This window comes from Dromiciops gliroides, chromosome 1 (genome assembly GCF_019393635.1).
Source record: "Dromiciops gliroides isolate mDroGli1 chromosome 1, mDroGli1.pri, whole genome shotgun sequence".
Classification (NCBI taxonomy): Eukaryota; Metazoa; Chordata; class Mammalia; order Microbiotheria; family Microbiotheriidae; genus Dromiciops; species Dromiciops gliroides.
Genome location: NC_057861.1, coordinates 39838700 through 39860015, shown reverse-complemented (window position 1 = coordinate 39860015; position 21316 = coordinate 39838700). Strand labels below are relative to the sequence as shown.

The 21316-nt window shown below is 37.6% G+C and overlaps 1 protein-coding gene across 1 annotated transcript in view; it reads right to left on the bottom strand.

Moving 5' to 3' along the window:
* The window catches only part of LOC122734771 (piwi-like protein 1), a 55840-nt gene that overhangs the window by 28333 nt on the left and 6191 nt on the right, over positions 1-21316 (bottom strand). The window contains exons 4-9 of the mRNA XM_043975850.1: positions 12078-12203; positions 11206-11420; positions 9792-9913; positions 8552-8632; positions 4870-5067; positions 4175-4286 (exon numbers count right to left, since the gene is read on the bottom strand). Of these exons, the coding sequence (XP_043831785.1) occupies positions 4175-4286; positions 4870-5067; positions 8552-8632; positions 9792-9913; positions 11206-11420; positions 12078-12203 (854 nt within the window). The remainder of the gene's footprint in view (positions 1-4174; positions 4287-4869; positions 5068-8551; positions 8633-9791; positions 9914-11205; positions 11421-12077; positions 12204-21316) is intronic.

Genomic DNA, 21316 nt, shown 5'->3' with positions numbered 1-21316 from the left:
TGGCATGCCTGTGCCCCTCCCACACTGGGTCACCACTACTTGATTCAGCCCACTGGTTCAGAACCAGGGCGCTTCATTCCCAACTCCAGCAGAGACTGCTTCCACTTCACCAAGGCCTACCACCGAACCCCCTCACCAGTCTGCGATCAGAGCCTCAGAAGCTGCTGGCACTGAAGACTGTGACAGGAGCTGGAAGCCCTGTCTGTTTCTAGCTGGGTCCAGACTGTGCACCGAGTTGTTCAGCCTGGTCAGCAGGTGATTGCAATTGCCCTCTTTTGCAGAAAAATAGTCTCACTCTGATCTTATGTGCATTAGGCTGCTGGGTTTTTGGGGTTTTTTTAACTGCATTATTTGGGAGTGAGTGGATGGGTTTATCTGGAGCTTGTGGAATTCACAGCCTCTCCTTTGCCATCTTGGTTACGTCCCCCTCCCCTGTAAATTCTTATATGACAAACTTCCTTTTTGATTCTTTCAGCCATAATTCCTCAATTCCAATAATATCTTCAAGACCAAATCCAGATAGTTTTCAAAGCTTTTGACAGCAAATCGTGCTGGCTCATTCTCTTCCAATTTCTGTTTAAAGGACCTATTATTTCTCACCTGCTTCCTATCCCTTTAGCAATTCTGGTGTTTTTTTCTGTGTGGTTGTATCAAGCCATTGAGGAATCCATCAGGGAACCATCTTGTTCTAGTTAAGATTCACATGACATACCATCCAAAAGACATTTAACCTGTTATCCTCGATAGCAACTTGACGAAGTGCTCCTTCTTAGTTCTGCCTATTCAATCTCACTCCATCTTGAAAGATATTAAAAAGTTTCTTACTTATAGTTCTTAATTCCTTATATCCAGCCCATTTTACCCCAGTGCCACTTCTTTCTTCACTCCTGTGATCTCATTGTTTAAAATAACATTCCTAGATAAGCAAACCTCTTTTACTAATGCAGATTGCAGCTTTACTGCAATGTGTAGCTCAGAAAGTTGTCTAGAGTGTTGAGAAGCTAAGTGAGCCCAGTAACACTAACAGTATGTCAGAGACAAAGCTTCAAATTAAGGTTTTACTTGCTCCAAGGCCTGCTCTCTATGTGCTATACCTGTGGTGTCAAACTCAAAAAAAAGGGGGGGGGGGCAATTAAACTGTACATAAGACTCCCCGTGTGTTGGGGGGGGGGGCAATGAGGGTTAAGTGACTTGTCCAGGGTCACAAAGCTAGTATCAAGTGTGTGAGGCTGGATTGGAACTCAGGTTCTACTGGATCCAGGGCCAGTGCTTTATCCACTGTGCCACCTAGCTGCCCCTTGACTTAGTTTTAAAATGTAATATTATCTATGTTTTTCTCTATTTAATATTTTGTTAAATTTATTTTAATATGGTTTGGGCTACACTTGGGAGTGTTGTAGGTCATGTGTTTGACACCTCTGCTGCTATGCATATTCTTTTGTCATAGGTTATAGAACATCAGAGTTGAAAAAGAACTCAAAGGGCATATAGTTTGAGCCTAGATCAGGAATCTCATTTGCGACATTCTTGACATGTTATCTAGCATACTTTAAGGCCCCAATAACAAGCTAACTCACTATCACTTGTAACAAGTCATTTTTAAATAGTTTTCTTAATGTAAAGATGAAATAAGCCTATATACCAACTAGCTGTGATCCTTCTAGAGACAAACTAAACAAATCTAGTACTTATTTCATGGAGGTTCCTCTAAATACTTGAAGATTACAAGTAGTTCCATCCTCAACCTAAGTATTACTACTTAGTTTCAACTCATCTCTTTATTGTAGTTTCATGTCTAATCATTTCATTTGCATTGTCTATACCAAAGATTCTCAGCCCTCGAATATACTGTAATGTCTAATAACACTATAGTAATGTCTCCATAATAATGTCTAATCAACCACCTTCTCACAACTAGTAATGTCTAACTATTGAGATTGATGGATCAAAATACCTTCTAGACGACCCACACCTTTTTTTTTTTGGTGGGGTAATGAGGGTTAAGTGACTTGCCCAGCGTCACACAGCTAGTAAGTATCAAATGTCTGAGGCTGGATTTGAACTCAGGTCCTCCTGAATCCAGGGTCAGTGCTTTATCCACTGTGCCACCTAGCTGCCCCCGACCCATACCTTTCTAAAGCTCTGTCATTAACTGCAAGGTTTTATTACAGAAGGAATGGAGTAGCTCAGGAACACTTCTCTATTTCTACCATTACCACCTTAAATCAAGGCCTTGTCATTATCTCATTCCTAGAAGGCTTAAAAAACAAAACAAAAGGTGGCAGCTCAGTGGCACAGTAGATAAAGCACTGGCCCTGGATTCTGGAGGATCTGAGTTCCAATGTGGCCTCATACACTTGACATATTAGTTGTGTGACCCTGGGCAAATCACTTAACCCTCATTAACCCCCCCCCCCCACACACACACACACACAAAAACCCCTTCAATTCTAGTCTCCTTTATCCCCTTTGTCAACTAAGCCTATTTGTGGATAGAACATGGGGTCTGGAGTCAGGAAGACTCATCTTTCTGAGTTCAAATGTAGCCGTGAACTCTTAAGAACTGTGTAATCCTGGGCAAGTTACTTAACCCTGTTCACCTCAGTTTTCTCATCTGTAAAATGGCAAACCACTGCAGTAACTTTGCTAAGAAAACCCCAAATGGGGTCACAAAATTAAATGTGACTGAAACCATCAACAATTATCATTCAGCTGTCCTATGTGCCTCTCCTCTTACAAGTGGCTTTTTTGCATCGTTAGATTTCTTTCATCAAGTCAGACTATAGAAAAATCTTTCTGGAATGCTTATATAGATAACCTTCATATTTGCATAAATTCTAGCCTTGAACCTAAAACTTTTCAACACCTGTTTTGTTATTTATACGTTTGTCTAAAATGTCAAAAATGTTACCATTCACCCCTGCCAAGGTCACTCAAACAGCCCTGGGAAACTATCTATATTGGACATCACCAAGTATTTATTTTATTGAATAATCTTTAAATGCCTATTAACCAGAAAAGTGAGATTTTTTTACCTCTATCTTACTGTCCCCATTGTCACCACCAGCAAAATATAATTACCTTTGAGATTAAAATTACCTATGAAATGAAAAAACAACACTAAAACTTCATTTATCTGGCATCCCTGGTAAAGGAATAGTTCCATATAACCAGATTTTTCAGATAACTGAAGTTTCTAAGAACCAAAATGTTTCTTTGGCCCTTTTTGACAGAACGTATTCTAAGTTTTACTAATCAGTAGCCTTTTTGTTTTGGTCAGGGCAATGAGGATTAAGTGGCTTGCCCAGGGTTACACAGCTAGAAAGTGTCAAATGTCTGAGGCCACATTTGAACTCAGGTCCTCCTGAACCCAGGGCCGGTGCTTTATCCACTGTGCCACCTAGCTGCCCAGTATGTTGAAAACTCATTTTTTTCCCTCATGACAAAAAGTCATTATAGCAAAATGATAATAGCAACAAGGTAAGGAGGTTCTCCAGTGCTTTTTGGCTACTACATGAATTGTCTGTCTCCAGATTGCCATGCTTTGGGCCTTTGCCTTTTTTTTTTTCTTCTCAATTACCACACTGCCAGCTGTTACTTCTTGCTGCTTTAAGTGTGCATGTGTCTCTAGCAGTCTTTTCATCAGCTATGGGGATAGGAAATCAGACAACTAAGCTCATGATAACTTTCTGGCTAAAATATCAGAGAAAACAAGCACCAAGTGAAGAGTCCCAGGGCACATTAACTTTATGACAGTGATCTTAGTGGCTGAGACCCTTCCCCCTTTTCCTAGATAGCTGAAGCTGCTAAATAGGTGACTTCCAGATAAATAAGTATGGATATATATGGATACTCACGCATGCATATATATATATATATATATATATATATATATATATATATATATATATATATATATATATATATATATATATATATATATATATATATATATATATATATATATATATATATACACACACACACACACACACACACACATATATACATTATATATATACATATATATACATATATACACATACATATACATATATACACACACACATATATGCATATGTTTTCATTCCATGTATATCACTGTAACCTGCCTTCAGAGCACAAATGAGAGAAAAAGAAAACCACAGAAGTTTATTAAAGCTTGTTTTTATACCTTTCTGTAGTAGTCTAAAAAGCTGATTTCAGAGCCATCTGCTTTTTTAAAGGTGCTTCTTGGATTCTGCTCCCAGTCAATATCATCTACTCTATAGGTTTTATTGTTGTACCTGTGAAACAATTTTGGGAATTTCAATAATCCAGAAGTGACAAATACAAACTTTTATTATAAATAAGATTATGTAACAGAATGAATGAACAGCAGCTAAGTGTTTTTTTCTGAAAAGTTCTTGAGGGTGATGGAATATCAAATTAAAATTTGGGTCACTAAAGCAAAAATAAAATTTTAGTTAGCTCTAAATGCACTATTTAAATGAGCTAGAAAGAAGGGACTGCTGAAAATGCTGTTCTGGATAATTGAGGGAGATGGCCATCTGTGAATTAACACTTCAGAAAAATTGGAAATTAAAGATCTTCCCATGATGTTGGTTTTATACTTCAAAGTATAGATAAAATGTACAGCAAGGCAATACTTTTAAAAAGCTATGTAATTCTGAGATGTGCAAAAGGGGACAACTGTTTCTCCCTTACTCCTATTCTCTGTATCTTAAGAATTCAACTGGTCAGTTAGTCACAGGTTCAGTCAGTACTTATAAAAAGGAACACGTATTAAAAGCAACAAACCCTTACTGTGAAGAATTTACAGAAAGACTTTAGAAAATTATAAAGAAAAAACAAATTGAGCTTTCTTACTTGGTAAGAACGATTAATCCTATTAATTCTTTAGAGACTTGTTCTTGAAATCGATGTTCACCAAACTGTTGATATAGGCTGAACATAAAATCTAAAACAGTTTCACTTCGAAGAACTTTATGGCTTACATCAGTGCATAGCATAATGTTATTCTCATACTGAAGAATTGAGGTAGTGAATCCTGGCCAAATCACCAACCTGTCAAAGAGTATAAAATTATTTTTAGAGGTTCTACTTCAACTGCGTAATACTCTAACTTAAATTTACATATGACCCATAATCCATATTTCTTTCATTTCTTTTCTATGCTTTACATTTAAATTTTTAAAAGCATCAGTAAAAACTTTTAAGTTTCATTCAGTACCCTGATTAGTCCCCCTTGGGGGGGGGGGGGTGGCGGGAGAATGTCAAACTACTTTATTTTAAAATAATTTTCATTGATGGATATATAGCACATGAACTGTTTAGCAATTCTTTCTAAAAGATTGGAAGGAAGGATAGTATTTACTGGAATGCAAACTCAAAATTACTAAAAATTGTGTTATGGGGCAGCTAGGTGGTGCAGCGGATAGAGCACCGGCCCTGGATTCAGGAGTACCCGAGTTCAAATCCAGCTTCGGACACTTGACACGTACTAGCTGTGTGACCCTGGGCAAGTCACTTAACCCCCATTGCCCCAAAAGAAAAACAAACAAAAAAAACAACAAAAACAAACAAACAAAAAAAATTGTGTTATAGTAGCCAAAAGAGCTATTGAAATCTTAAGTCTGACCCTTCATTAAGTGTCCAGATGATAATCTCATTCCACTCTGGCCTGGTCAAAACACCTATTAGGTATTATGTTTTGGCCACTATATTCTAGGAATTTACTAAGCTGGAGAACATACAGAAGAATGTGAAAATGTAGAGAAGATTCTCAAGATCATGCTATAATTATATTGGTTGAAGGATGTTTAGCTTAGGAAAGAAGGGATTCAAGGGAGACATAATAATTTTCTTCAAATATTTAAAAATCTATCAAAAGGGAATTAGAGTTAGATATTTTCCTATTCAGTCCTATAAAGCCAGATCTAAGAAGGAAAAAAAAAAACAGATTCGGGATTAATATAAGGAAAAACTTGCTAGCAAAATTAGAGGTGCTCAAAGTGGAAATGGACCACCTTCCGAGGTGATGAATTTCCCTTCACTAAAAATCTTCAACCAAAAGCTAAGGGGGTAGGGTTCATTTCATGAAGATGACGTAGGGAGTCAAAAAACTGTTCAGATGTCAATTGGATGGATTAGAGATCCAATGCCTCTTTTAATTTTGAAATCAGATTTATAGCCCAAGGAGCTGTAGAGGGGTCAACCAGTCCAACCCTTTCAAATGGCAGATGTAGTAACTGAAATACAAACAGGGTGTCTTGCCCCAAAGTCAGAAGCAGAGAAAAGGGGTATCTGAGATTCCATTTGAATCCACATCCCCCAACTCCAAATTTAACATCTACTGTATGTGTTGCCTCTTGTTATAGATCCATTGATTCTGCATAATTGGAGATTTTATGAAAATTAGTTGTAGCTCGATTAATGTCAATATAATGCACTGGTCTGGGGCGGCTAGGTAGCGCAGTGGATAAAGCACTGGTCCTGGATTCAGGAGGACCTGAGTTCAAATCTGACCTCAGACACTTGACACTTACTAGCTGTGTGACTCTGGGCAAGTCACTTAACCCTCATTGCCCCACCAATATATATATAAAATGCACTGGTAAATGTCATTTTTTTTTGTTTTTTGTTTTTTGCAGGGCAATGAGGGTTAAGTGACTTGCCCAAGGTCACACAGCTAGTAAGTGTCAGAGACTGGATTTGAACTCAGGTCCTCCTGAATCCAGGGCTGGTGCTTTGTCCACTGTACCACCTAGCTGCCCCCGGTAAATGTCATTTTTTTAAAGTTTTCAGGTTTAGTGGACTAATTCACCTGATTTTGGTAATTAAATCTGTATTGTCTTGAGACATCCCAAAACTGATAAGGTTTGGCTATAAAGTTAGCATTAAACTATCCTTTGATCAACTGAAAAGTTCCTTTGCTGCCTTTCCTACCTTATCATAATCCCTTCTTCCCTTTACCCCCAACAAAAGATAATTAAAAAATTTAAAATCCTATGTGATATCAGCAACCTAGATTTAAAAATAGACTTCTGTAGAAATTTATTTTGATTTGGGGACCCTGCCCTTTGGGCTGAGATTAAAAAGCCTTAGACCCTCAGGGTTTTTTCTGTGTGAGGGGCTGGTGCCCCTCCCCTTCCACTTCAGCTGAGCCAAAAAAGCTCTATGGGCTTTTCAGGATGCCAGGTCAGATGGCTGGGGGAAAAAAAAAAGAAGCCCCAGCTCCCTATGCCCTGAGGGGAGCTGCCCCAGAGATCCCAGGCTTGTCCTGCCAGGCCCCAGCATAGCCCGTGCAGAGGTACCAGGCATGCAGCAGGGGGCATGGGCCCTTTGAGTCCCGCTGGGCACAGCCCTACTGCAACAGGCGGATTAGCTGGGCATGTGCGGGGGCACAGAGAACCCAAGGTTTGAGGGGAGAGAAGGAACATATATACAGGGGAGAAGACAGTGAAGGTGGAGGCTGGAAGATTAAGAAGACAGTAAGGGAGGAACGGACAGAAAGGGGGCTGCTACAAGGATGCTAAGGAGACTGAGGCTATGTAAAGAGAAGGGCTGACAGAGACAGAGAAAAAGCTAAGAGTAAGGAGGCTGGAGGACACCCGGAGAACGGGAGGAGAGGTCTGGGAGAGAGAAACACAGGGGTTCAGTGCGACAGTACGGGGTCGACAAAGTGAAAGGGGCTTGCAGTTAGAAGAAAGCAGCTGAGCAGTGAAAGCACAGGGAAGCTGGAGTGAAGGAGAAAAAGAGTGAAAGTTGGAGAAAGCTGGAGCATATCCTAAGGCAAGAGGCAGCAAAGGCCCTTATTATATTAAAAGCAGACAGGTAGTATAATTTGCATTTCTTTACTCTTATCTTTTACATTGATTTTTATAAATAAGCTCTGCTTTGATTATTCAATTAAGAGGCTTCTTAATCTTTTGCTTATAAATTTGGGAGTAGAGCAGTGGGGGAAATTTTATAAACGGCCCATAGGAAATTAATAGCAGTCAGATAGCCAGCCAGTCAAACATCCGCAGGTTAGTCAAAAGTCCCCAGTTTAGTCACCCAGTTAGATAAGGCCTTGCAGTCAGTTTAGTCCCCCCAAATAAGGCCTAGTTAGTTTAAAATATTTTACATTTAAATGGCGACCGAGGCAGGATTTATGGCCCAAATTATAATTTTTCATATAACTACAGTTCTATAATTTTTCAGACTCGATTAGAGTTAATAATTTTTTTACACTTCTAATTTATAACTGATGTATACCAGAAGTGAAACATGTCATTCAACTTTTTATGGTATAAACTTTTTATAGTAGAAATAGACTGAAAGACCTTGGGGCTCACACTTAAGTACTTTGGACCTTTTTCCTCATCTGAATAAAGGGAATATTTAGTAATTAGCTAGTCTAACTCCCCCTAAGGTCATCTGGCATTAATATTCTAGGATTCTAATATGAGCTTTTTTATCTAATAGTTCCTATACTTGAAAAATACCCGTAACATAAAACTTTCATTTCCAATCCCAACTTATCTGATGTATATGTATGTATACTAACCTATGATTTGGGATATTGATCGGATCACTTGGGTTATAATAATTACGTCCAATTTGTTGCAAATTCATGATCTTCAAAAGCCTGGAAAAATAAGTCAGAAAAAGTTTTAATGGCAATCATTTTACCTCACTTTATTAAATGCCTACTATGTGCCAGGCATTCTTTTGTTAGGAAGATCCTACATACACTCATGGATCTATATCAATTCGTGTGTGAATTTTCCTTTTTTCTGACAATCAGTTCATAATCTCTCCACCCTTTGTGATTCCTGGTCATGTCAACAAAGACCCTAAAGAACTACATACTAACCTTAAAACTGTCAACCTTACCAATGAGATAAATTAAAATAACTCTGTGATACTGCCTCATTACCCATTATGCTGGCCAAAGTAATTTGAAATTTTGAAACTAAATGCTAATAATGAGGTTTTGAAGAAACAGGCATACTCATTAATTACTGGAAGAATCACAAACTCATACATCACTTTTGGAAGCCAACCTAGCAGGATGTGGCAAAAATAATCATATCCTTTATCTTCAGCCCATTATTGGGAATATACCCTGAAACTGTTATCAAAAACAAAGAAAGTTCAAAATCTTTCCCAACAGCATCATTTTAATTGCAAAACCTGAAAACAACCATCAAATTAGGGAATAACCAAATAAATAAGATCTGGTACATTAAAGTGATGGGAATACTATAATTAAAACCAGTAAGTTATAAGGAATAAAAAAAAATCTTGAAATATTTTAATGTAGAAAAATGGAAAACCCCACAAGTAATGAATGAGAATGGAAAAAAATTTCTGAGTGATTACATTTTATCTGTTTAAAGTAGTTTAAATATAAACAGCTATACTATATAAATTTTTTAAAACTGTATAAAGTTTCTCCTCAACGTGACTTGCTATTAACTAATAATAGCTAATAGCAAACATTTACTTACTTAAACTTATTGTGTGTCAGGCACTGTGCTAAGTACTTTACAAGTATTATCTCATTTGATCTTCACAAAAACCCTGGAAAATAGGTGCTATTTTTATCCCCATTTTACAGATGAGGAAACTGAGGCAAACACTGACTAAATGACATGTCCAGGGTTACACAGTTAGTACTCGTCTGAGGCATGGTTTGAATTCAGTTCTTCCTGATTCCCTGCCCAGCACTCTATCCACTGCACCACCTGACTACCCTGGAAGATCCAACATTCTCAGTAAGATACTAAAAAGATTTAACAAACCTTCTGAAAATAATGTTATAAAACTGTAAACAAGTTGGTGAAGTAGGTGGAAGTTCATTTGTTAAAGTGATCGTTATCTTCACAGTTTCTCCATTCCGAGTCTGACTAAACACTTCTGTAACCTGTGAAAAAGAATGAATAAAAAAGCATTTTAAAAGCACTCACTATGTGCCAAGCACTGTGCTTAGAATATGCTTAGAGAAATGCTTAAGTGCTGAGAATGGAAACAGTCAAAAGACAATCCCAGCAAGAGTTCACATTCTAATTTTGGGGGTGAGGTAGGGAGGAGAATAGTACATAATACAAAGTTAAATAGAACAGCAGGCCCACAAATCCAAAGGATAAAGTGGTGGGACATATGGTAAGGCCCAAAGGTTCTTAGGTTATATATGTAGTTAAGATGAAAATGCTGGGGGGGACTACAAGACAAACTGAGTTTCTTAAAAGGCAATGGCAGGGATAAGATGGCATGGCCTAGTGGTCTTCTATTTCATTAAAAGGAATGGAATTATTGACTCTCCACTCATCCAGACCCTGTGAAGTCAAGCAGTAAGAGCAAAAGAAAGTGGCAAGGAAGCAGGGTTCTCCTGATGATGGCAGCAATATCCTGATGGATATTGGGACAGCCCAGGGGACAGGATGAAAGGCAAGGCATTAGAAACACTTCTGTTAATAGTTAATTTTTTAAAAAGGAAAAATAAAGTCCTACAGCATAATATTCATTCACTTAACTTTTAAACACCCACAAATATAGGTAGTCTTAATTATAAGGAATCTGAAAGATAGGTTTCATTAGCCAATACTAAAAATAAAGAACTATTCTCTTAGATTTTTTGAGTTGTCTTTTTTAAAACATGATTTAAAATATTAAAATTTTAAAATATGATCTTTAGGCCCCCCAAATATTCCCATTTACATTACTTCAAGATAGTGATAAGAACGACATAAAAACATAAAATGTATAACACCTATAGCAAGTAATGGTATTTTAGTACTATAACTTTGATGCCTTTAAAAAAAAACCAGAATAGTAAATTTGTATTACTATTTCTATTTTTAATATCTCAATTATAATTAGGAAACTCACTTGATCTCCTAGTGCCCTAAGCAACTCTCTAAGATTATAAATTGCAGAAGAGCTGCTGATCTGCATTGGTAGAAAGAGATTATTAATTGAGAGTTCCCTATATCAATGACATCACAAGATGGATTTAAAAAATGTTTAGGACTACCAAACAAACAAATGTAGGTCTGAGTTTAATTCCAAATTTCCATTATGGGGCCCTTTAGATATTCTCTTAAACTGATGCTGTTTAATATTCTGATTATCCAGTATCATAACTAGTGATTTTCTCTAATTTTTTTAAAAATGTTTTTATTGTAAAAAAAAAACATTAAAAAATACCACAACAACCTTATTTTGTAGTCTTTTGGGTAGAAATAATATTGTTCCATCAAAAGCATGACACCTTCCTATTAGCTCTTCATGTTGAAAAAGTAATGCTGAACGGAGTCTTCTGGCTTCCATTTGTGGGTTATAGTCAACATGGTACTGATACAAAGCCCACTGGGGACGAGATGTCAGTCGAAAGTGGTTTGTGCTTAATCTTACTACGATGCCTGAAGAACCTGAAAAATCGAGCAAGATTTTATCAAATTGTGAAATATGCAAAGTGCTCCATTTCTCCTAAAATACATTTCAAATAAAAATCTAAGTTGATCAATTTCCTTAAAATAAGAGGCCAAAAAAAGCCTAGTTTCAGATATATCCAACTTTAAAGACCACTACTTCATCCATTTATCTAAACAGATACAGAAATTTACTCCCCAAGCAATTAAGCCTACTCAAAGATCTAATATTATTAACACATATGTTTACCAAATATAATTTCACTACAGTGAAATAACTAGCCAATGCCCCACTAATTTCACATAGTATTAGAAACAACCAATGCAAAGGAAAGAATTTTAATAATTTTTCAAAAGCATGAGATGCAATTTGACATTTTCATTTAAAAACAAGGTATGAGAATTCTGTTTCTTTTTCCAGGACAAATAGGGTAAGAGAAAAAAAGAAAAGAAAAATGGCAAACCAAGAACCCTCATACAGTTTTGTCTGCTTTCCAATGCATTCAAGATTAAATTGCAAATGGAAGAGACAGAAAAATGGGATATCCCAATTTTATAGTTACATTTGTTGTCAAATAGATCCTTCTCAAACTTCTGTGTACCTTAGTAGACTTAAAACACAAGCTTCTAACAGGGCATTCCTTAGAGGTAACATACCTGTTTTTGACTCTTTAACATGTTCTAAGTTCTGTCTGGTATTCACCCCGAGGTCATGAAAATCTCTTCGACGGCCTCCCCTCTCTCCCAAAGATAGTTCCTGGAATCCAGCTGAAATCTGAAGCTCTTCATTTTGAAAAAAATAAATTGTACATTAGTTAAGAAATAACCCCCCCCCCAAATAGAAATGAGGAACTGTAAGATTAATTTCCCTAATACTATTAAAACATTCCTGAAAGCTGCTAAAGTACTCAGGGCTGAACTTTATCAACATTGCCCCAGTTATCTGCTGGCAGAATAATCAATAAAATGAAATAAAGCCTTAAGAATTTCTCAACAACCTTCAGAAGACATTATTTTAGAAAGGTGTAATATCAAGACAGCGTCTCTTAGACCTTTACGATTTTTGTTTTCTAGTCTATATATTATTTCCCTTATTATACACTACAACATTTGTCACACTGATAGCACTGGACAGCAGTTTCCAAATAGTAAAAAGCCAAGGTATCATTTTTTTTTGGGGGGGGGGGGTAAGGGCAATGAGGGTTAAGTGACTTGCCCAGGGTCACACAGTTACTGTCAAGTGTCTGAGGTCACATTTGAACTCAGGTCCTCCTGAATCCAGGGCCAGTGCTTTATCCACTGTGCCACCTAGCTGCCCCAAACATTTTAAAATAGTAGAAACTTTGAAGTGATCAAAGTGATCATCATAGAAGGAAAAATGGGCAGTTATTATGTAAAAGTTTAAAACTTTTGTATACACAAAAAACATAATGAGGGGAAATCTTCGGAGAAACAATATCTCATATAAATCTGATATCCAAAATATATAAGGAATTGGTACAAATATATAAGAATGAGCACCATTCTTCAATAGGTTAAGTGGTTTAAAGAAATGAACAGCCCCTTTTCAAAAAAAAAAAAAAATTTAAAGCAAACTATCAACTAACTTATGAAAAGGTGCTCCAGGGAACAGCTAGGTGGTGCTGCAGTGGATAAAGCACCAGCCCTGGATTCAGGAGGACCCGAGTTCAAATTCAGACACAGACACTTGACACTTACTAGCTGTGTGACCCTGGGCAAGCCACTTAAACCTTCCTTGCCAAAAGAAAGAGAGAGAGAGGGAGGGAGGAAGGAAGGGTGCTCCAAATCAATAATAATAGAAATGTACATTATAACAATGCTGTGGTTTCACCTCACACCCATCAGATTTGCAGAGATGACAAAAAAGAGGAAAATGACCACTATTGAGAGAGGATAGTGCGGATATCCACACTAATGCACAGTTGGTACCACTCTGAATTGGTCCAACCACACTGAAAGGAAAACAAATTCAAAACTACACCCTGAATCACAAAACTAAAAAATCCTTTGACCTGCAACTACTATGCACATACCTCTAAAGAGGGCAAAGACAGTAAAAGTATACATCTATACAAAAAATACTTGTTGCAACACGTATTGTTGTAATACATAACTTTTTTTTTTTTTAAGTGAGGCAACTGGAATTAAGTGACTTGCCCAGGGTCACACAGCTAGTAAGTGTTAAGTGTCTGAGGCTGGATTTGAACTCAGGTACTCCTGACTCCAGGGTCGGTGCTCTATCCACTACGCCACCTAGCTGCCCCTATAAATAACTTTTTAAAGTGTCAGGCTGGGAAATGGTTGAACAAATTATGGTATGAGAATATTACAATATTATAATAAATGATTATAAAGCATTCAAAGCCATTTGAAGATTTGCCCAAATTGATACTGAGGTGAACAAAACCAGAAGAATGATTTGCATAATAATCACAACCAAGTAATGGAAAACAATGTGAAATATCTCATTGGATAAACAACTGACCTGGAAAATGGAGCCAGGAGATAAAATTTTAAAATTATTGGACTACCTGAAAGCCATAATCAAAAAAAGAGCCTAGACATCATCTTTTAAGAAATTATCAAGGAAAACTGCCCTGATATTCTGGAACTAGAGGGTAAATCAGAAATTGAAAAGATCCACTCTATCACCCCCTGAAAGAGATCCCAATATGAAAACTCCCAGTAACATTATAGCCAAATTCCAGAGCTCCCAAGTCAAGGAGAAAATATTGTAAGCAGCTAGAAAGAAACAATTCAAGTACCATGTAGCCACAATGAAGATAACACAAGATTTTAGCAGCTTCTACATTAAAGGGCTTAGAATATGATATTATAGAGGGCAAAGGAGCTAGGATTACATCCAAGAATCACCTACCCAGCAAAACTGATTATAATCTTTCAGGGGAAAATGGGAATTCAATGAAAGAAAGGACTTTCAGGCTTTTTTTTTTTTTTTTGAGGGGCAATGAGGGTTAAGTGACTTGCCCAGGGTCACACAGCTAGTAAGTGTCAAGTGTCTGAGACTGGATTTGAACTCAGGTCCTCTTGAATCCAGGGCTGGTGCTTTATCCATTACGCCACTTAGCTGCCCCTTTTTTCAGGCATTCTTTTTGTTTGTTTGTTTATTTGTTTGTTTTTGCGAGACAATGGGGGTTAAGTGACTTGCCCAGGGTCACACAGCTAGTAAGTGTCAAGTGTCTGAGGCCAAATTTGAACTCAGGTCCTCCTGAATCCAGGGCCGGTGCTTTATCCACTGCGCCACCCAGCTGCCCCCTCAGGCATTCTTGATGAAAAGACCTGAGCTGAATAGAAAATATGACTTTCAAATACAAGACTCAAGAGAAGCATAAGAAAGTAAACAGGAAAATGAAATAATAAGGGATATTAAAAGGTTAAATTGTTTACATTCCTACATGGAAAGATGATACTTGTAACTCATAAGAACTTCCTCAGTTGGAAGGAGTATATATAGACAGAGGGCACAGATGTAAGCTGAATATGAAGGGATGGTATCTAAAAAAATTAAAATTAAGGGGTGAGAGGAATGCACTGGAACAAAGGGAAAGGGAGATGTAGAATGGGATAAATTATTTTATATAAAAGAAGAAAAAGCTTATACAACTGAGAAGATGGGGAAGGTGCTGGGGAGTGAGTGAACCTTACTCTCATTAGAATTGGCTGAGAGAGAATAATACACTCAATTAGGTATAGAAATCTATCTTAGCCTACAGGAAAGTAGATGGGGAAGGGGATAAGAGGGAGTGGAGTGAGTGATAGAAGGGAGGGAAGATTAGGGGAACAGGTAGTCAGAAGTAAAACACTTTTGAGAAGTGACAGGGTAAAAGGAAGAGAGAACAGAATAACCTGAGGTGGGGGGGGGATAGTTATCAATAGTAACTGAAAAAATTTTTGAAGCAAGTTTCTCTGATAAAGGCCTCATTTCTCACACATATAGAGAACTGAGCCAAATTTATAAAAATAAGAGCCACTCCCCAATTGATAAATGATCAAAAGATTATGAAGTTTTCAGGTTAAGTAATCAAATCTATCTATAGCCATATGAAAAAATGCTCTAACTCACTATCAATTGAAGGGACTACCTCATACCCATTAGATTGGCTAATAGAACAGAAGAGGAAAATGACTAATATTGGAGGGGCTGTGGGAAAAATGAGAAATTAACACACTTTTGGTGGAGTTGTAAACTGATTCAACTTTCCAGTCTATGTTACATACTACCCCCCTTCCCTGAACCAATACTGTGCAAGCCTGTGCCACTAACCTTCTTCATGTTCCTTACACAACCTACTCCATCTCCCTAATCTGGACATTTTCACTGGTTGTCTTACATTCCTAAAATGCTCTCCTTTCTCATCTCTGCCTCCTAGCTTCCTCCAAGTCCTAGCTAAAATCCTACCTTTCAGGAAGCCTTTTCCAATACGCTTTCATTCTAGTGCCTTCTCTCTCGAGATTATTTCTGTTTATAGCTTGTTTGAACATAGTTGTTTGCATGTTGTCTCCAATTGACTATAAGCTCCTTGAAAGCAGAAACTGCCTTTTACCCATGTATCCCTGATACTTCATATTGTTCTTGGTACATGCCTAATTAGTGTTTACTGACTTACTGGTAACTAATAAATATATAAAATATTTTTTAAATTCTCTAATAGATAAGTGGTCAGAGGATCTGAGCAAACACTTCTCAAAAGAATTACAAACTGCTGACTACCCAAATGAAAGAATGCTACAAATCACTAATAAGAGAAATGCTGATCAAAATATCCCTTAGGTTTTGCCTCACGTGTAGCAAATTATTAAAGGTAACAAAAGAGAATAACCAGGGTTGAATAGGTGGTAGAAAGGAGGGCATATTAAAGCACTGTCAGTAGAGCTGTGCATTGCCACAACCATTCTTCAAAGAAATTTGGAATTATTCCAAACAAGTGACTGAAATTCCATTGCTGGGCATATGCTCTAAGAAAGGTCCCATTTACACCAAAACATTTATAGAACCACTTTCTGTAGTATTAAAGAAATAGAAACAAAGTAGATGCCCTTCAACTGGGTAATGGATAAACATAATATGGTATATGAATGTAATGAAATATGACTGCTCTAAAAGAAACTTAAGATAAAGAATAAAGAGGGGCGGCTAGGTGGTGCAATGGATAGAGCACCGGCCCTGGAGTCAGGAGGACCTGAGTTCAAATCCGGCCTCAGACACTTAACACTTACTAGCTGTGTGACCCTGGGCAAGTCACTTAACCCCAATTGCCTCACTAAAAAAATTTTTTTAAAAGAATTAAAAAAAAAAAAAAGAATAAAGAGAAACAGTGGTGAGCTCAAGCCAGTTCATATTGGTTTGTGGGGCTAGACTAGAGAAAGTGATGGAGATAAATGTTAAAAATGTAGAATCATCAGGGCAGCTAGGTGGCACAGTGGATAAAGCACTGGCCCTGGATTCAGGAGTACCTGAGTTCAAATCCAGACTCAGACACTTAACACTAGCTGTGTGACCCTGGGCAAGTCACTTAACCCCCATTGCCCTGCGCAAAAAAAAAAAAAAAAAAAAAATGTAGAATCATCTTTAAAATAGATAGCGCCTACATTTTTTTTCCTGGAGAGCTAGTTGTTAAAACATTCTCCAGCACACTCTTGCATAAAAATATGGGAAGTTTTATATGAAGTCAAGTGAAGTAGTCAGAAACAGAAAATCAGTCTGCCTAATGACTACAACAATGAAATAACTGAAAATGAATGCAAACTATGACCAAACTTGGTCATAAAGAAGAGATGCAAAAAAGTACTCACTTTCCTTTCTTTTCAGGTGGGGAACTATAAGTGTGGAACACTGCAGAATGTCAAACTTTTTGGATGTGTGTTAAGTTTTATTGAATTGTTTCTTTATTATTTGTTTTAAAGGATGGCTTTCTGGGAGAAGCATGGACATGTTGGTGAATATAAGTGATATGAAAAAAACATAAGATATAAGTAAAAATTTTAAAATAGAGTAAGAAGGAAAACCAAAAGAACAAAGAATCCAATTAAAGAAGGATTTGTTCAGTAGTGTTAAAACTGATTAGAGGAGAATTGGAGGGAAAAGGTCATTGGATTTAGTTATTACTAGTCCTTTTAGAGGGGAAAAGTCATTGGATTTAGCTATTACTAGTCCTTTGGGAGGGGAAAAGTCATTGGATTTAGCTATTACTAGTCCTTTTTCACCTTTTATTAGAAGCATTTATGGTTAAGATTTTTCAAAACCTAAGCATTTTTGAAAGAAGATGGAAGTAGGCATTAGCCTGATCCATCTAACCTAAAACCTGCCATATTAAATAAAAAAATATTCCCATTGAATGGGACCACACACACACTGCCCCTTTGTGGGCCTATTTATTTGACTATAAAGGAACTGAACTCAGCAATATTTTAAGTCTCTTATATCTGAGAATCAAATGATTAACAACTAAAATTGGCGAAGAGTCTGAATTGTAAGTAACAGGATTCAGGTCTAATTTTACAAAGCAAGTTTAATCCTCTCATTTTGTAGATGAGGAAGCAGTCTTAGAGCTCACAAATATAGGGCTACATAGACATCAGAGGCTAATGCCCAACCATCTCATTTTTACAATGAGGAAACTATAGTACACAGAGATACAGTGGCCCAAGGTCATATAGTTAATAGTTGTCATAAGTGGGATTTGAAACTAGGACCTCTCACCTCAGAGCCAGTGCTCTTTCTATTATGTCACATTGACTTATATTTAAGAAATGTCATCTTAATTACACAACTAATTTGCATTCCAAATAAAGGTTTTGTCATAAGAAAGGAACTTCTACAAACCTAAAATAAAAAATTCTTCGTTGATATTTTATGATGCCCAAATTAAGGATGGTTAACTACTTGTCAAGCAATAATAAACCACTGGAAATACCACCTGACCAGAGACCAAAAGTGACAACTCAAAACCCAAGTAAACAATATTTAGTTTAGGATCATCCCTTATCAGTGATTTTGTTTAATATGCCTCAAAATAATTTTATTATCTTAGCTAAGTTTTTCTACTCTAAAGCACAAACTTAAGAAACCAACAAAGAAAAAACAAAAATGGATAGAGAATTGACTAAGTAGGGAAATAGAAAGCCCCCAGGTCCCTTGAATTCAAGTCTCCAAGTTTGAATTACATTCCAGCATACCGAAAAAAAAAACCTAAACTATAATCACTGGGCCACTATCAATGATCTCTGAAAGGTCATGGAAGCCAGAAAAGATGGCAGGACTGAGAAGGGCATGTGTCATCCTGATTATCAATAAAACAGAAGATAGTAGAATCTAAAAATTCCAAGTGAATATTTCCATTACTGAAAAAACTTCTAGAACACAGCATTACGAAGAATGGTTAGCAAATATCTAGAAAAGGAAGTAGTGATTAGAGTCAGCATGGCCTCTAATGAACAGGTCGTGTTTAGCATTTGTCCAAGAGTCAGTGATATGGGGCTAAAGTTCACAGGAGCTATTAAGGCAGGATATATACACCTATGAGTTATATACATAGATATGCCTTATAAAACTCATAGAAGCCAATGAGATCACTCAGAGAGAATAGAGAAGAGGGCCCACAAGAGTGCCTTGGGAGGGAGCAAACATGAGGCAGGACACAGATGAGGATCCAGTAAAGGAAACTAAAGACAGACAGGTACCAGGATAGAGTAGTGTCACAGAAAGCCAGGGAATCCAGGGCATTCAGTTCCAAAAATTAAATTACGTTCAATGTAACCATTATATATCCTAGACATGTCTTAGGTGCTTGAGCTAGAAAGACAAAAAAGAACATACCTTAAAGGAATGTATATTCTTTTGAGAAAAACAACATGCTCACAGAAATGTAAGTAAAAAAAGGCTTGGGGGAGAGAAGAAGGTAGAAAATAGGAAATACCTTTGAATCAGTAAGTATTTGAGCCAAGCTTGGAAGGAAGCTACAGATTCCAAGAGATAAATTTAAAGGCAGAGATCATTCCATGCATGGATGTTAAGTCTGTACAAAAGGTACAGAAGTGGGAAATAAAATGTATAGACAGAACAGCAAGTAGTTGGGCTATCAATAACTAGCATTCAGTAAGTGCCTACTATGTATCACATACTATGCTAAGTACTGAGGGTATGGAGGAGGATAAAAGTCAGCCCCTGCTCTTAAGAAGTTCACAGTTTCATAGGGGTGACAACATACAAATAAATATGTACAAATAAGCTATACGTCCAGGATAAATTGGAGATAAGAGAAGGCACTAGTATTAAAAGGGATCAGGAAAATATTCTTTCCCCATTTTCTCCTGGCTCTCCTATCTCTCTGACCACTCTTCAGTCTCCTTTGCTGGATCCTCATCTAGGTCATGCTTCTCAACTGTAGGGCTGTCCTGGGCCCTCTACATTACTTCACTTGGTGATCTCATCAGCTGCCATCTCTTTGCCAATGATTCGCAAAATCCACTTCTTTCCCCAATTCCTCTGCTGACCTCTAATCTCTAATCTCCAACTGCCTTTTAGACTTCCTGAACTGGATGTACCTGAGAAATCTTAAACTATGTCCAAAATGGAACTCATTATCTTTCCCCCAAACCACACTTCTCTCCAACTTCTTACTACTGTTGAATGCAACAGCATCCTCCTAGTCCCTCAGGCTCCCAACCTAGGAGTCATCCTGGCTTCCTCACTATCTCTCGCCCCCCCATATCCAAGCTGTTGCCGAGGCCTGTCAATTTCACCTTTGTAATGGCTCTCTAATAATTCCTCTCTTCTGACACTGCCACCACTCTGATGCAGCCCCCATCAACTCATGTGTCAGTTCTTGCTACAGCCTGCTGCCAGGTCTGCCTGCCTCAACTCTCTCTCCACTCCAATCCACCTTTAATTCGGTCACTAAAGTAATTGTCCTAAAGCACAGGTCCAGCCATGTCATCTCCCTACTCAATAAACTCTCTTGCCTGCAGGATAAAAATAAATACAAAATCCTCTGCTTTCTGTTCAAAGCCCATCATAACTTAGCCCCTTCCTACATTTTCAGTCTTCTTACACCTTCATTCCTACGCATCCTCAGTCCAGTGGCACTGGCTTCCTTACTGTTTCATAAACAAGACACGAGGGGCCACGTGCATTTTTTTGTTCCCTGTGCTTAGAACGCACTCCCTCTTCGTCTAGCTTCCCATCATCTAAAGCAAGTCTTTCCCAACTCTTCATTCTAGCACCTTCCCTCTGTTCATAATTTCCAGTTTATCCTGTATGTAGCTTATACATATAAATGTATTTGCTGGCTGTTCCCCCATTAGATTAGAAGCTTCTACAGCAGGGGCTGTCTTTTGCCTTTATATTCCCTATACTTAGAATAGTAGCTGGCACATAATAGGCAGTTAATGTATATTGATTGATTCTTGCAGAAAATGGGATTTCAGTCGTTTCAGTTATGTCCAACTCTTCATGACCCCATTTGGGGTTTTCTTGGCAAAGACACAAGAATGGTTTGTCATTTCCTTCTCTAGAACATTTTACAGAGGGGGAAACTGGGGCACCTTTGTTCAGCAGTATGTGTGTAGGAGTGATGCAAGGCTTGGCAAAGAAAGACTGGCTATACAACAAGGAGCTAAAGGATTTAAGACAGTGTGGATTTGAACTGGTTCAACAAGGTGCAAAATGGGGCAGGATGGAGAGTACAACTAGTGTAGGAATGATAGTCTGGGAAAGAACTGAGGGGTCAAGGGCTTGGGTTCATGGTGGAAGGAGATGGTTTGGTGTTGGAAGGCTAAGGGAAAGATTGTGATAAGATAAGGGAATTCCATGGAGGTATGGTACATTTGTGGGTGATGGCAAGTTCAAAGGTATA